The 17,962-nt window shown below is 33.7% G+C and overlaps 1 protein-coding gene and 1 pseudogene across 1 annotated transcript; one reads left to right on the top strand and one right to left on the bottom strand.

Moving 5' to 3' along the window:
* Positions 1 to 3,352: 3,352 nt before the first annotated feature.
* LOC148765780 (uncharacterized) lies at positions 3,353 to 6,124 on the bottom strand (annotated as a pseudogene).
* Positions 6,125 to 11,047: 4,923 nt separating this feature from the next.
* On the top strand, positions 11,048 to 12,713 carry RLP29 (receptor like protein 29). The gene has a single exon (XM_012988862.2). It carries the CDS (start codon positions 11,134 to 11,136, stop codon positions 12,568 to 12,570), a length of 1,437 nt encoding a protein of 478 aa, XP_012844316.2. The 5' UTR covers positions 11,048 to 11,133; the 3' UTR covers positions 12,571 to 12,713.
* The last annotated feature ends 5,249 nt before the right edge of the window (positions 12,714 to 17,962 follow it).

The raw sequence follows: 17,962 nt of genomic DNA, 5'->3' as shown, positions 1-17,962 counted from the left end.
TTTCCTCCACATAACGTGTTGTTTATGGATGAAATAGATGCATATATCATTATGTCATCAAATGTTTTTACAATGCCAACAACATTAAGGTTCGTATTTGATATATTTCAAATTCATATTGTTATTTTCAATAAAAGAGAAAAAAAGTTTGTTTATTCAATAAGATATTTGTTAAAAATGTTTACCAATAACAATATAATCTATAAGATAATATTTAAAAAATCAAAGTAATAATGTTAAACTCCGCTTAGGGCCCCCGATTTCTCAGGACCGGCTCTGATTACTTACCTTAGAGGACGAACCATCGGAACCTGGTTAGTTCCTCTACAAATATTTAACTTATGATGTCCCTTTTTTTAATTAACTTTCCGTGTTATGGGCCTCTTTGTCATTAACCCATCTTTTAACTAATTTTCATAATAATAGGGGAAATTTAGTATTTTGTTATGAAAGAGGTTATACCAAGATTTAAATTTGAATTTATTGTTTTACCATAATTGAATAAGGGGATTTTGTCGAATAGCCACTTTGTCCTATTGCAAGGTTGTAAAAAGCGGTAATCGGGTCGGAGGCGGTTAGGCGCCGCCTCTCAATTAATCGGTGCGTCGGTGATTAATCGGCGATAAATTGAAAATAAATCGATTTTTAAAATTTAAATAAATATTATTTATAAATACTCAAAACATATAAAAAGATATTGGCTGCGGCTATATGCAATACTCATTCCACTTGTGCAAGACCAAATTAAAGAAAGATTCCAAAAGATTCTATTTTATTAAGATGAAATGACAAATATACCCATAAGTTAATTTGCCCTTTTTTTCTCATACAAGACCAAAAATAATGAGGAAAAAAAAAAACAAAAAAAAAACCAAAAAGAAAAAACTAAAAAAATAAAAATAAAAAAAACAAAAAAAACAAAAAAAGAAAACTTTGCGTGCATTGAAACAACACCCTCCTTCAAACCCTACCCGCCCACCTTCTCCGCCGTTAAATTCCACCGCCCAAGCTCCGTCGCCTAAGCTCCGCTGGCCAAGCTCCACCACCGATCGCCGTCGCCGCCAGCCCCGCCGCTCACAATCATGAGTGATCCGAACCTGCCCAGCAACGCCGCCGAAAAGAGGAAAAACAAATTAAATTTGAAACTGGTAAAAATCGACACCAAGGTGTCGAAAAGTTACGCTACAAATCGACACTTAAGCGTCGAATTTTATAAGCAGAAATCGACATTGACATGTCGAATTTATAGCACAAATTCGACATGTCCAAATGTCGAATTTTATAGCTCAAAATCGACATCTAGATGTCGATTTTTACCCATAAAATTCGACCTGTACATGTTGAATTCGTTTGCGCGGGATTTTTTTTGGAAAAACGATATTTTAGCTAAAAAACCCATAAATGCATACCTGCTTGGGTTCTTCCACCGTAGAATCTTCTATTTTGATGTCTTTTGACTCCATACTTTCCATCTTTGTAAGATTTGTTGAGTTTTGATGATTTTGAATGTTTAGGTTTTGTGGGTTTATGGAAGAGGAAGGAGAAAGGTCTTGTGGTTTTTGGAAGATGGAGAAGATGAAAGTTGGTCTTGTAGTTTTGTGGTCTTGTGATAGGGTTTTTTGTATTTTTGAATTTTTGGTCTTGCACATTTTGAATTTTTTATTTTTTTAACAAGTAAGGGTATTATAGTATTTATACATTGAAAATTTTAATTTGGTCTTGCACAAGTGGGTTTAGTCTTGCATATAGCCGCAACCAAAGATATTTAAACATGGTCTATCTCCATCATTTACATATCCTAATAACATAATAACATATTTAAACATCTTTATATCTCCATCATTTATTATATCCTAATGATATTTAAATTTAGGGGTAATATGCTAAGAGTCCCTTAAATGAAACATAATTTGAACTAAATGACAACCTTAAATTTAATCTTTTAATTAAATCTCTATTTTATCCCTAGTTTGCCCTTATACCCTAAATATATAATATCCCACGTTGGGATAATTATATTTTTGGTCCCTCATGTTTGAACCAATTCCACTTTTCGTCCCCCTTGTTTCAAAGTGAACAAAGTTCACCTCAATGTTTCATTTTTAAACAAATTTGGTCCACTCCGTCACATGGACGTTAGCAATTAACAGAGGAAGTCACTTGCGCCGCACGTGACCGTCAATTAGGTCTGAAAAACGGGGAAAGAACCCCCAATTGCCATTCCCAACAATTTTCACCTTCTTCCCCAATTCTTTAAAAACCCAATGGATGCCCTAATTATCTCCATAATTCCCCCCAAACCAACATATTTGGTGTTCATCTTCACCGAAATTCAAAATTCATCTCCATCATGGGAAGTCGATCGACAAATTCAAGTGGAACCTCACACAATCGAAGCAATATTAGCGCACGAAATGTGTGGTGCCTCCCACTCGAAACTGTTACTTGTCGTTGTGGTTTTGAACTTGTTTAAAATTCCGGGCATGCCCAAATTATACGGTGAGTTGATTTCCAAAAAAAAAAAATGATTTTTTTTTACATATTTTTTGCTTTTCTTTTTGCTCTTTAATTGATTTTTTTTTCTAGAGCCCATCATGTTGTGGCTATTTTGAGTGGGTGGACGAAGAAGTTTGTCGAAGAAGCAAGAACATCATTCCTGGATTGTTGAAAAAACTGGACAAATTGGAAGAGAAAATGAAACTGGAGAAAGAAAAAAAAAAAGAAAAATACAAGTTGAGCTTGAACTGTACAAGAAGACACAAAGGAAGATGAAGATGATGGCATATCTTGTTATTTTTCTTCTATTTATAACAATCCAACTCATGTGCAAGCCCAAATATGAGAAGAAATTTGCAGAACTGATGTAGAGCTTATGCTTGTTGTTATGTTCTATTTTGGATATTAGATATTTTGTAAAATTTGCCTAAATATTTCTTAATGGATGCTCTTTTGATTATCTTAATACAATGTCTAATGAGATTGAGTTTGTGCATAAATTTAACCATAATTTGTAATGCATTTATGCAGAAATTAAAAGAACATAAATTCTTTTGATAAACAATTGAAATGTTTAAACAACTATTAAAGCAACAAACATCAATTAACAATAATCTGTTACATCACATAAATTCATCAAAAAGCAACAGAGTAACACAAACCAACACAACAGTGCACAAAACAATGCAACAAAGTTCAAACCAACACAACAGTACACAAAACACATACTTGAAACCAATAAACACTTGTAACAGAAACACAACAAATCTTTCTGTTACATAAGTTCAGAAATTACAAAATCAACCACCAAATAGATAGTTCAAACCAAAAAATACAAAAATAACATCAAATTGATCTAAAGACTGGAAGCATCAGATCTAATCTTTGATGAGGTGCCATCTTCTTTTGTTGATGTCCTTGTAGGATTTGAGGTGGGATTTGCAGTCCTTGAAGGGGGAGTCTTTGTGAGTGGTGGTCTCATTGAATGAGGAGTAGAGGTTGATGCCCCTTTGTCTTGATTCCCAACTGAAGCTTTTAAATTGGACAATGTGATATAGTTCACCCCTCCCTTCACCAGAATATTTGTTGCTGAACCTTGATTGATCTATATAAAATATAAAGTTTATTAATACATGAAACTCACAATAAATAATTTAAACTTTAAAAAGTGTAAAAACTTATAGTCACTGAAGTGGTTGCATTGGACATATGTCCTATATTTATTCCAACATTACTTGGTCTTCTGGCCTGCAAACACAAATACAATATGAGAAGATAAATATGATATAACAATAAGTAGATATCAGAAGAATTTTTTTTTATTTAACCTCATGTTTCCCCCTTCTGTTAGGCTGAGGTTGTGTGGTTGGTTGAGGCTGTGGTTGAGTTTGAGTGGTTGGTTGAGGGTCAGATGGATTGGTTGGAGGTTCTATAACATTCTCCTCAGCTCTACTTTCATGTGTCCCTCTACTCTGTCCACATCTCCTCACATTGTATCCTATTTGTCCACATCCTCTACATTTATTGGTTCTATAACTTTTCTTCAACTTTGTCTGACCTGGAGCAGGAGGCTCATCTGGTTCTCTTCTTCTTAATTTTTGTGGTCTGCCCTTCTTCTCTTTGTATATTGGTGGCAGTGGTGGTTGAAGACTACATTGAAGCCATAATTTTGCACTGGTGATTGGCTTGATGGACTTCTCATATGCCTTTTTGTATGTCTCAACACTGTAACATTTGTGCACATATCTTTCAGGATCATCTTTTTTGCACCAGATGGCACATATGGCATGCTTGCATGGAATTCCATTTAAGTCCCACTTCTTACAACTGCAAGTCCTCAACTGCATATCCACTGTATGCTGGTCAAATGGCCCCATGATTTGGTAGTGCCACTCATCTGCTCTCATTGGAATACACTCACCAGCATCCTTCATATTTTTCACCAACACATTTCTGATTTAAGGGCAGATTGCAGAGTCCCATTTTTCTACCTTATCTCTATTCAATACCATTCTGGTCATCAACAAATTTCTAATGGTCTCAAGGCATGGTATCATTGGTCTTTCCCTAGTATCAAGTATGAAACTGTTAAAACATTCACACATGTTGTTTAACAGTATGTCACACTTGGGATATGCATTGAAATGTGACTTGGTCTAGTGGTGTGGGGATTTTTTTGCCAACCAAATGTAAGCCCTTTCATCAATCTCCTTTAGCTCCCCCATCCTTCTATTGAACTCCTCCACCCTAGTTGCTTTTGCAGCTGCCCACAAAGCATGTTTGATAGCTAACCCTCCAAATCCATCTTTCTTCATGTTGTTGTGCACGTGCCTTACACATAATCTATTATCAGCATGTGGAAATAATTCCTCAAAGGCTGGGATAAGACCTTTTTGTTTATCAGACATAAATGTCCATGTATGCTGATTTTGCTCAATTTCTAAGTCACTATCCAACAATCTTAAAAACCACAGCCAAGTATCATTTGTTTCACCCTCAACAATGGCATAAGAGATTGGATAAATGTTGTTGTTTGGATCCAGACCAACTGCAGCTAACAATTGACCCCTATTCTGCCCTTTCAGAAAACAACCATCAACCCACACAACAGGCCTACATGCAGCTTTAAACCCTTCTTTAAGTGATGAAAAACAAATATAGAGCCTTTGGAACCTTGGACCTTCTTCATCCTCTATTAACTTCAAAATTACAGTGGCATTGGGTCTACCCTTTTCAATTCTTCACAGTAATTCCTCATTGATTTGAATTGCTCTTCCACAGTACCCTGAATTTCTTTAAGTGCATGTTGCTTACCCCTATAGGCTTGTGATCTAGACACATTTGCTTTGAGTGTGGTGCACAATTTAGTTCTGGACTCAGTTGTACCCAACTTAGGATTATCTTTGAACTTTTTGACAAATGTTTTACCTATCCAATTTGACTTAAGGCTACTGTTATTGTAATTCCAATAACAATTCTTATGTTCAGACACATAGCTTTTGATTTGCCAAGTATAATCATTCTGCATTGGTGAAACCTGGACTGCCCACCCACACCCCTCATTTCTACAAGTTGCTCTGAGCCTAACCTTGTCATTCTTCGCAAATCTAACACTCATCCCTCTTCTTAAACAGTGAGTTTCAATTGAAAATTTTGCTTCTTTTTTGCTACCAAAAACCATCCCCAAAACCAAATCAGGATTTTTCATATCAGTTTTATGATTAAATTTAGGGTACTTAATGGAATGTTCTTCATCAGAACCAACATCACTACCCATTGAATCACTAGCAGCACAATCATTATCACCATCTTCACACAACATTTTAGCATAAACATCATCAGACCCATACGTAGACTTACCCTTACTTTTAGAGGCATTAAATTCAGCTTCACAGTCAACAAATTCATCAAACAGCTGATCATCTTCTTCAAAGTCATATTCACTTTCATAAAAGTCATCCTCCTCCTCATCATTGTCACTCTCATCTACAAGCTTATGCAATCTTTTCTCTGTGTTTGCATTTGCAGGCTCATTAAATAGTATAGGTTCTTCAAGGATAACTGATGATGCTATCTGGCTTTGCACAGTAGGTATTATGTCACCAGTTTGCAAACCCAATTCTTCCATGAATATTTCAACTTCATGGTTATCAGGTAAGTGTTTTCTTATAAATGAAAATCTGCATCAGTTTTCAAATAATGGCCCACAGTCAAACTTTCTCCATATTTATGCCAAAAGTTTGTAACTTACTGTATCAAAGTAACCTAATTCCCCTGCATATATCCCCACAGATCAAGCATCCCCATCCTTCCTACCAGCATTTGCAAAATCAAAGTACTCTATATTCCCACCTACATAATGCATTTGAGGACTATGCTTCATTACCCCTCCATAATACAATTTAACAGTACACCCTAGCTTTTCACCAAGAATTGCTGAAAGCAAACAATTAAAAAAAAATTAGTTGAAGTTTACAAATTAAAGTGCATAAGTGACACACACTTGTTCAGTTTAGTGGACATTTACCATAATTTGGAATAAATCCTGATGCGTGCAAACTTCTTCGCGACATGGAGCAAATCCGAGATTCGTATAACCTTCTTGATAAAAATGGCGACTTGACCACTCCTCTGTATCGCATATGACAGATTTAGGGTGGGATAACAATTAGCGGGAAGATTGTTGGTGAAAGTGATTGATTTTTTTGAGGAAAGTGAATACGATTTAGGGTTCTTCGAAAAATTTGGGAATTGAGAAGTCTGATGCTGGGAATGGGAATTGGGGGTTCTTTCCCCGTTTTTCAGACCTAATCGAGGGTCACGTGCGGTGCACGTGACTTCCTCCATTAATTGCTAACGTCCATATGACGAAGTGGACCAAATCTGTTTAAAAATGAAACCTTTGTTCACTTTGAAAGCAGGGGGACGAAAAGTGGAATCGGTCCGAACATGAGGGACCAAAAATGTAATTATCCCTCCCACGTTTATTCAACTAATCAGATTTTCTTTTTTTTTTTCTCTCTCTCGCCTCTCGCCGCTCCTTCTCTTCCTTTCGCCTCGTCTTCTCGCTCTCCCTCTCGCCTCTTTCTCATCCTCTCCCTCTCCCTCTCGCTCTATCTATCTCTACTCAATTATGGTGGCTATGGTGGGTGGCGGTAAGAGAGAATTACAGATCTGCAAATTGTAGCGGTGATACATGGCTCATGACGGTTGAGAGCGGTAAGAGAGAATTACAGATCTGCAAATTGCAGCGGTAATACATTGTCGTATATAAGAGCGGATGGTTATGGTGGTAGATAGCCATTGGAGACAGTGGTGTGAGGTTAGTCTACGGTGGGAGGTGCTTGCATCTAGGCCTCTTTGATGGTGCTAGGGTTTTGATTGGCGGCTAGGGTTCGGTGGATTGAAGTTGGCGGCAGCGGCTGCGAATTTGTTGACGACTAGGGTTCAGCGACGGCTGAGAGTTGTTTTGCGGCTAGGGTTTAGAACAGTAGACCGTAGTTGCTATTGCACAAGTATGCTATTGTAACCCGTAGTATGCTACAGTACACCGTAGTATACTATAGTCTACCACAGTATTAACAACAAATAAAATCAAAAAAAAAATTTAAAAATATGTAAATTGAATTTAAAAAAAAAAAAAAAAAAAAAAATTGTAATCTTCAATAATATGAAGAGAAAAAAATATTTTTTTTAATTGTGTAAAAATTGCTAAAATGGAGAAATAGAAAGAAAAAGAAAATTAAACGTGTTTTGTATAAAAAATTAAAAATATTGGTTGGAAAAAAAAAATATATTTAATGCACGAGGCATTTTTGGAATGAATTTTATGAAGGATGTTTAGAAAATGTTTAGTTAAGGTTGTCATTTAGTACTAATAAAGTTTGTCACTGAGAACCTATATCTTAAGGCCCCTTAAATTTATTCTTGAACATTCGAAGCATATATCATTAGGTTCTTTAATAATAAAAATTAACATAAACAAAATAAAGCATAAATTCAATTTTATTAAAAGCCCAACTTTGATTTTGAATTAAAAAATTAAAAGAAAAAAAAACAGATTTTTGCCACCAAGGTTTGACCAGGCTCCAAGGTTTTGACCGCTTCAACCCGCTGTTGGGATGTGAAGCCCAGGATTCAATGAAAATTCGCAAGAGGTTCTAGATTAGCCGATTTTAATTTTATTAACATGCTTTGATTAGATTCTTTTAAAGCAGAATAAATCTAATCTAGAAACTTACAGTTTTCGCGAGCAGATCCGTTTCTATCTTCGGCGCACGAACGAGGATCCACGTCAAGCCTTCAACCTTCGTAAAAGTTGCTGTCCAGAAATTTCCAGTCCTCTTCCTTTACCGATATCTCCGCGATCGTTGAACCGATCGAGAAACCCTTTAGGCAGATTGTAGATCTAAGGGTTAGGAAGCTACTGTATAAATTTCGAGTCAATCGGACAAACGGTTGATTTATGGTGAATTTCTTCGCAGGACTGCTCAGAAAATTCGGGAATAAATGTTTGCTCTAAAAACCTATAATCTTCTATTGTATATCCCGGATTAATAATTCTTCTACAAGGGTGGACTTGTACTTGAAGAAATCTAAATCTATAATCGAGAAACTTAGAGAGAAAAGAAGAAGAGAAAAATATTCTCATCTCCGGAACGTGAATAGGCGTGTAGGAGTTCTTTTTTTTTCTCTCATCAACTCAATCTCTATTATATAGCACAAGGAATTAGAGTCACACATAGAGAGGATTACATGGAAACAAATCCCACTCCTTCTATAACTCTATATAGTCGAAAATTACAGTCCAATGGGGACTTAATTTTCGGCTATATTAATTCCAATATATAATATTGGTTGAACCTTATTTTTTTTCGATTAATTAGAAAATCCATTGGGCTACAATAGGGACTAAAGGAGAAAATATAAATCGGGCAACTAATAATTAATTAAATCCAAACTCTTAAAAGAATTCATTTAATTAATCATTAAATAATTATTTATTTTCCACTACCAAATAATTATTGAACTCCTGTTTATATTCTCAAATATTACATTCGAGCTCCGGTCGATCATTACTTAGATTCTCCCCACATTAAGATATCTTATAACCACCAAATAATTTATTCACTGCTAAATAAATTAAATGGTTTCTTTTCATGAGTCTTACCCGCTTAATTTATTTGAGTATGTCGGATACGAAATCCACTTGGCCAGGACTTGGCATAAACAAATCATATAAGCTACTCAAGGGTTATTATCAATCTCATATTTCAGAGATGTGGATTCCTTTCGATAATTAATTTCCACCTATTAATTCTTAATGTCTCTACGCAACGCACCGGGGGCCATTTGACTCAATATAGGAATCTCTCCCATTGTGACATCAAAGTAGAGATCATCAATTAAATATGTACGTTAATTATCTAGGGATTAAGAGAGTAAGTAATTTACTGTCAACTAGAAATAATACAGTTTCATTTTGAACAGTGATGAAACAATTATTTCACTTTGTCCGCTTCAACACATGTCGGGTGTGCTAGCACAATAAGTCAAAACAATAACTACAAAAGTTATTCTCTGTTTACTGTGATCAAGACCAATCACTTAAATATTGTGCTACAATCTTTTACCAATGGTTAGTCCATTTCCATCTAGATTGTGAACGTTTATCTTTATATTCTAAACGAACTTTCAAAATGATCTTTCTGTGCGCCGTAGCACACCATTTCGAATACTATTAGAATATTAGACTTATGCTTTTAATTAATTTACAAACAATCAATTAAATGCATTGAATACCCTAGTGCAGATTCTCATAAAATGATAATAAACTATTTTATTAATTCAATAAATAAAACTACGAAGCTAAAAGCGAGACTTTTAGTATACTATCCTAACACCCGCGACCTGCCTAAAACCGCCTCACATGTCAAAAAACTATTTTTCAAACCTTTACACAAAAATCGTAAATGTTTGGAACCGCCTCCACTTCGAAGACCGATTAATCAACGTTTCGATCGATTTTTAGAACACTGTCCTATTGTAATTAAAATTCCAGCTTTAATAATATGTCCACAAATTCAATTAATGAATTCGATGTTATTTTGTGACATGTGTGAAGAATTTTAGAATCGGGCCACACACTAGAGTTTTCACTTCTATCGTTGCTTTTTCTTTTTCTATCTCTTCATATGTAAACAGTAGTCTTCTAAAAATTGGTTAATTCGGCTGATTAATTGGTCTCCAAGATGAAGGCGGTCTAAAACCTTTATAATTTTGGTGTAAATGTTTGAAAAATTGGTTATGCGGTGATTAGATGGTCCGCACATTGCAGGTTGAGAGAGTCAAACCTAGAAGGTGGGCCAGTCAGACTTAGGTGGGCAAAATTGATCAATAATCGGTAAAATTTTAATAAAAAAAAAAGAGTTGGGCTTTTAATAAAAAATGAGTTTATGTTTTGTATTATGTTATTTTGTTATGTTAATTTTAATTTAGAGGACCTAATGATAAATGCTTACAATGTTCAAACATAATTTTGAATGGATAAGATTTTCGTTTTATTTTTATTTTGTAAGGATTTTTGTTATAATATGATCTTATTACTATTAAATTTTATTATGTGATTATGATATATAAACAATGGGGCAAAAATTATATTTAAATAATCTTGTTATATATGTTTTGAGTATTTATAAATAATGTTCAAATTATATTAAATTTCAAAACACCGATTTATCATCGATTAATTATCGCCACACCAATTAATCGTAAAGTGGTGTGTAGCCTCGCACCTAGATTCCCACCATTTACTATCTTGATAAATAATCCTTTGATCTTTTGTTTTCATGTTAAAATGAAACGTGCCATGTTTTCTCCCAAACCCCCTTTTCTAATAATTTTCAAATTTCAAGTGAAAAATAATTGACCCTACATACCCTGAATTTTCTCACTCAAAAAAAAAAAAAAACAAAAAGACCCCACCCATCATATCAATCAAATCATCCTTAGTACAACTCATTTACCTTTATTTATTTATCATTTTTTTCCGAGATGTAAATTGTAAATTTCCTCCCACATCAAAAACCAATTTTCCCATACCACAACATTCTATTATCCACCAAAATTCACACAAACATGTTGTGCTCACACTCCTCATTTACACTTCATCAACTAGTCCTAAAATTGCTAATCTCTTTTCTTCTTTACTACTATTCTTCATCCCCAATATTAGTCTTTGGTTCAACCATTCCCACTATGCATCCACTCGAACAAGAAACCCTCTTCAAAATCATGGAAACCCTATCCTCCGACCAAGACTGGCGATCTTCGTACCCGAATCCATGTCGTCCCGGCGCTTCTTCCTGGCCCGGGATCGTATGCAAATTCACCGCAAACGACACCCGATACTCCCACGTCACGAGGCTCGACTTCGGGACACCCCCGAACCCGTCCTGCAAAAACTCGGCGACTTTCCCTCCGGAAATATTCGAGCTCCCGCACCTCGAGTCAATTTTCATATTCCAGTGCTTCACTCGTACCCCGACAAGAATTACATTCCCTCCCCCAAACAGGGCCTTACCGACACCCTCCCCTCTGCAGCAGCTTAGCCTGAGATCGAATTCGGCGCTCATCGGCGCAATCCCACCTCGGCTAATTTCTACTCTTACATCCCTTCATATACTCACATTGTCGCAAAACAGGCTGTCGGGACGAATCCCGACGGCTACTTTCCCCGCCGGGAGCTCTCTTGTGCACCTGGATTTGAGCTACAATATGCTCACCGGTCCTATCCCGTCGGAAATCGGAAGTCTTCGAAAACTCGTCGGGCTTGATTTAAGCTATAACCGGCTGACCGGAGAGATTCCTTCTTCGATCGGGGAGCTTGCGGTTCTTCAGAAGCTGGATTTGAGCTCCAATTCACTTGGTGGAACTATTCCTCAATCTGTTTTTAATAGTTTGGAATCTCTGGTTTTCTTGGCTTTGAGCAACAACAGGTTGAATATCCACGGCGCTGGTTTTGGCGGGAAGAAGAAGATTGGGCTGCGTAATTTGCAGTACTTTCTGATGGATGGCAACCCGATGTTCGCGCCGCTGCCCGTGGAATTCGGGCAGTTGAAGAAGCTTCAAGAGCTCAGGCTATCCAACTCCGGGTACTGGGGGAAGATACCACCGGAGTACTCCCAGCTTGTCAACCTCAGCTCGCTGTCGCTGCAGAACAACCGTCTCTCCGGCGAGATTCCGGCGGGGTTCGCCGGCCTGTCACGCATTTACCACATGAATCTGAGCAGGAACCTGCTCGACGGGGTTGTGCCTTTCAACTCGAGTTTCTTGAGGAGGCTAGGGAGGAATCTCGACCTGAGTGGGAATGCAGGTCTGTGTTTGACCCCCTCTGCGGCGGCGGCGGCGGCGGAGGACGACGGTGGTGGTGGTGGGGTTGGGGTTGGTGTATGTGGGAAAACCAAAAGGGGTTCGCCGTTGAAGATATCTGAAGCTCCATTATTAGGGTGGTGCTGCAATTATAATAACCTGGTGTTTACGTTATTGTTAATGTTGTTTTGGTTATTATTCTAACGTTGGATCATCATCGGACAATTGTTTGTTACATTGGTTAATGATGATGATCTAATTTGATCAACACCAATTATTGATTCTACTATGTTTTTTGCCCCCACATGAATATCACCCCCTTTTAAAGAGCAATATTGGACATTTGATGTGATGGGGCTGCATTATATAACATGTCCGAATAATAATAATAATAATAATAATAATAATAATAATAATAATAATAATAATAACAACAACAACAACAATAATAATAATAATAATAATAATAATAATAATAATAATAATAATAATAATAATAATAATACTTTTATTAATTTTAATTTATTAGGGTAAATTACGGCCACACCTTAGGTAAGTCAAATTACGAAAAAAAAACCCCTCATGTTTGGGTAATTACAATGATCTCCTTAATTATGAATCTTCTTAAACGTCCACCATTGTGGTGTCAAATTTAGTGGAATCTTCTAGATATTATATGGAATATTCTTAGGTATGTACCCATTTTATCCCATTCGAGCTCCGCATTTTGAAGCAAGATTATCGTAACATGTGTTTTTTGGCTTATAAATATCAAATTGTGGTGTGTTTCATTTTTGGAAGATTATCGTAACATGTGTTTTTTGGCTTGTAAGTATCAGATTGTGCATTTTTTGACAAAATGAGTATAAACTAGAAAACATTTCACGGAATCTTAGAAAATTATGTTGAAATTGATACCACGAGAGTAGACGTGTAAGAAGATTTATAGTTAAAGGGTATGTATAATTACCCAAACATGAGAGATTTTTTTTCGTAATTTAAGCTTATCTAGGAATGGTTGTAATTTACCATAATAATAATAATGTAGATTGGTCACTTCAAATGTGTGTGTGTGTAAGTTTTTAGTTGTAGTGGGTAAATGGTTATGTTTTGTGATCCCAAGAAAGAATCTGAATTTATGGTAGGGTACTATGATCTATATATCTCATTTACAATTCTCTACTTGTTGTCTTCACCTATCAACTGATCATATATTATTAAAAAAGAAAAAAAAAACAAAGAAATTTGAAAATTTATTACTAGTGAGTGAATGATCAATTTTACAATTTTACAATTTTACTGTTAGTGTGTGTAAAATTGATTATTACTGTTAAATAATAAGGAAGCTTTTTTTTTTTTTTTAATTAAATAGTAAAAGTTAGAGATTCTCATCCACCATTAATTATAGCATTATAAGTTATAACAGTTACTCTTAGGTTCAAATTCACACCAGTTACTGTAACATATGAATTTTCAGATCCCTGTCTTATGAGCAGTTACATTTGTTTTTTTTCTTCTTTTCGGACAGCAAAGAGAAAATGCAAAGTAAAATTAAAAAAAAAAAAGTGGAATTTTTTTTATATTTAATTTAATTGAATTGAATAAAATGAGGAAATGGGAAGGGGGGTGGTGTGTTTGATAGAACAAGACCACTGAGCACAAGGACACTGCTGTATCCGACACTCTCTCTTAGATTCAAATTTACTTTATTTTATTTGAGGTACAAAAGTTGCAGAGTCAGTTGGCCCCCTCAGTTAATATTAGTTTCCCTCCATCAATCCCAGCTTGTTATTTTATTTGGTTTGGTAGTGATATGTCATTTTCCTACATACCTCACTCTTTTAGGGCATGGAGTAAGTAAACTCCAATTTTGGCTGCAAAAGATAAATATTGTGAGAGAAAATCCAACACCAACAATAAATTAAGAGCGGCTCTAAATTTTCAGTTATACTCGTATTTTATGGGATCCAACTTCAAATAAGACTCAATTTCTTGCATTTAAGTTTTGAATTTTCTTTTAAATAAAAACAAAAAATTGAATGAATTGCGAATATGACCGTTGGTTTTCAACGGTAACAAAAAATGAAAAAAGAAACGTAAATACCTCTAATTGTTCTTCATCTTCTTCATCACTTTTAAAATTTCAGATTGTGAGTTTTATTTTATTTTTTCGCTTCAATGCTTGTAAAAATTTAGGGGAATATGATTGAACTTACGGTCCGGTGAATGAGAACTGATAAAATTAGAAGTAAGAGGGTTGGGTTGGCTGTCAGTCAATACTCGGAAAATTTGAAGCATAGAGAGAAAAATGAAACTCGGGAGAACGGGCTGCTCTGTTATCCTGAATTAGGTTTGGAGAAGAGTAAATATAAAAAAAATAATAAATAAAAAAAGGTTAAAAATGTGTGGGTGAAAGGCGGTGCAAATCAGTGGGGGTTACAAATATTTTAATTGAAATCATATACAATGTTTATAGTTCAAATCTTTTCTGAATTTATCATATTTTAGATCGAAATGTGCATTAAAAATAATTAAGATTGTTCAAATAAAATTTAACTACTACAACTACGTATATCTAAAATTTGAGCCATAATTAAATTACTATATAAAACAATCCGTAACATGATCTAAAGACTTAAAATCATAATGGTCTCCCATAAGGATTCTAAAGTTCTATTGAGTCTCCATGTGGGTCTCGAGAACAGAATTTGGAGACCCCATTTGCTTACTCATTGGAGATGCTCTTACTATTTTTAACCTTTCCCAACTTTTTTTTTTCCTCATTGTGTAAGTTCATAAAATTCATTTAATTTTATATGTCTTAATTTATGTAGCACAGACACATGAATGCGGATACTGGAAAATAGGGACACGAACACAGAGAAATTTCGTTTTTCAAATAGCAGGATACGAGAACGTGGGGAAACACGTAAATAATCAAAATATAGGGTGCATTCATAATTTCTAGTACATATTATAATGTTTAATATCATTCCACAAATTACATTCGGGGCATATAAATTTATTTTAGTATGGAATTAACCTCTACAAATTTTTTTTTTTGATAAAACCTCTACAAAAATATTAAAACACCACACGAAATGAAAAGGAGACATAATATTTAAGATTTTTTTAAGTGTATGCAATTCGGAGTTTTTTTTAAATGAAATTTGGATTTATTTTGTTTGGAAACGCGATTCCAATTTTCATTATTATCATAAACGTCCCCGAAACTTTTAAATATTTATGAAAACGGCCCTAAAACATTTTCAACATGTGTCATGGAGTTTCGATTTCCGAATTGTAGAAACGCGTGAAGGTTGAAGTTTCCGTGCATCATAGGCCTGAGTTCATAAGATTTTCATTTAGTTTAACTAATTTTATCATTGTAATTCTAGAATATAAGATAAAAAATACAATTAACTACTATTGAAAACAATAAGCACCCCCATGAAGTTTTTTTATTTTATTTTTATTGTATAGATATCCTCTAAATACGTGAAATTTGTGAAATTAACGGGTTTTTGTGCATAAGTCCCTAACCAACCATTTTTATTATTCTAAGTTCAGGTGCTATATCTCTTTCGCCAATAAGCCATCCTTTTAATATGTATTATAAATAAAGGAAGAAATAATGTATATGACAAAATTACCCCCAACCCTTTACACCAAATTCTTAATTGTAACCCCAATTTAATCAATTTTAACTTTTTTTTTATCTTTTTTTCATAAATAATTTTTTTTTTCGCCGGTTTTCGGCGTTGATATTTTTTTTCTTTTGTTCTGGTCTGTTTCTCCCGCTGCCGGTCTCCAACGTTGACTTTTTCGATTTTTTTAAATCCATTTTTTTACGCCCGCCGCTAAACGTTGACTGTAATTGTTCCGTCACTGACAGTAAATTAACGTAATTATACTGTCATTGACAGTACATTAACGTAATTATATTGTTATTGACAGTACATTTATGTAATTGTACTGTCGTTGACAGTACATTTATGTAAATGTATTGTGTCGTTGACATTACAATTAGAGTCGGCGACTATATTATTATTTTTTTGGGTTTTTTATTTTAAATTTGTTTGATTGGTGACATGTATTAGTATTAAGATTATGATTAACATTAGGATTATGATTAAAATTATAATTAAGATTAGAATTAGAATTAACATTAGCATTATTAGTATTACAATTGTTAGGGTTATGATTAAAACTATAATTAGTGTTAGGAATAGAATTATGATTATGATTAGAATTAGATTTGTAATTAGTGTTATGAATATAATTAGGATAGGATAAGGATTTGGATAATATAATTTGGATTATAATTATAATTAGCATTAGCATAATAATTAGCATATACATATTAAATTAGCATTAAAATTAGTATTAACATTAGTCCATTTGCATTAACATTAACAATATTAAAATATTAATATTAGTAATAGTATTAACATTAGTATCATTATTAGTATTAATACTAATACTAGTATTGATGTCAATATAAATATCCGTATCAATATTAATATATGTATCAATATAAGTATCGGTATCAGTAACAGTACCAATATCAGTATCAATATCAGCATCGGTATCAGTATCAATATCCATATCAGTATCAATATCAGTTACAGTACGTATCAGTATCAGTATATGTATCATTAGCATTTAAATTAGCATTAGTATTAGTATCAGTATTAATATTAATATTAATTGTTACTATGAGTATCAATATTAGTATTAGTATTATATTAGTATTAGTATTAATATTAATATTAGTATCAGTACATTAGCATTAGTGTTAGTATTAATAATATTGATAGTCATATTGATATTAATATGAGTAATACAACGATTAGTATTACAATTAATATTACTATGAGTATCATTATTACTATAATTATATCAATATCAGTATTAGTATTATTATCAGTATCAGTATCAGTAAGAGTATCGGAATTAATATCAGTATGCGCATGAGTATTAGTATCAATATTAGTATGAGTATTAGTATTAGTATTAGTATTAGTATTAGTATTAGTATTAGTATTAGTATTAGTATTAGTATTAGTATTAGTTTTAATATTAATATTAGTATTAGTATTAGTATATTAATATTAGTACATTAGCATCAGTATTAGTATTAATAATACTGATAGTCGTATTGATATTAATATGAGTAATACAACGATTAGTATTACAATTAATATTACTATGAATATCAGTATCACTATTAGTAACAGTATCAGGATCCGTATTAGTATTAGTATGAGTATCAATATTGGATGAGTATCAGTATTAGAATCAACATCAATATTAGTATTAATTAGTATTAGTATTAGTATTAGTATTAGTATTAGTATTAGTATTAGTATTAGTATTAGTATTAGTATTAGTATTAGTATTAGTATTAGTATTAGTATTAGTATTAGTATTAGTTTTAGTATTAGTATTAGTATTAGTATTAGTATTAGTATTAGTATTAGTATTAGTATTAGTATTAGCATTAGTATTAGTATTAGCATTAGTATTAGTATTAGCATTACCATTAGTATTAGTATTAGTATTAGTATTAGTATTAGTATTAGTATTAGTATTA

This window comes from Erythranthe guttata, chromosome 13 (genome assembly GCF_056151865.1).
Source record: "Erythranthe guttata isolate IM_541 chromosome 13, IM_541, whole genome shotgun sequence".
NCBI classification, from domain to species: Eukaryota; Viridiplantae; Streptophyta; class Magnoliopsida; order Lamiales; family Phrymaceae; genus Erythranthe; species Erythranthe guttata.
This window is presented reverse-complemented; position numbering and strand designations above follow the sequence as displayed.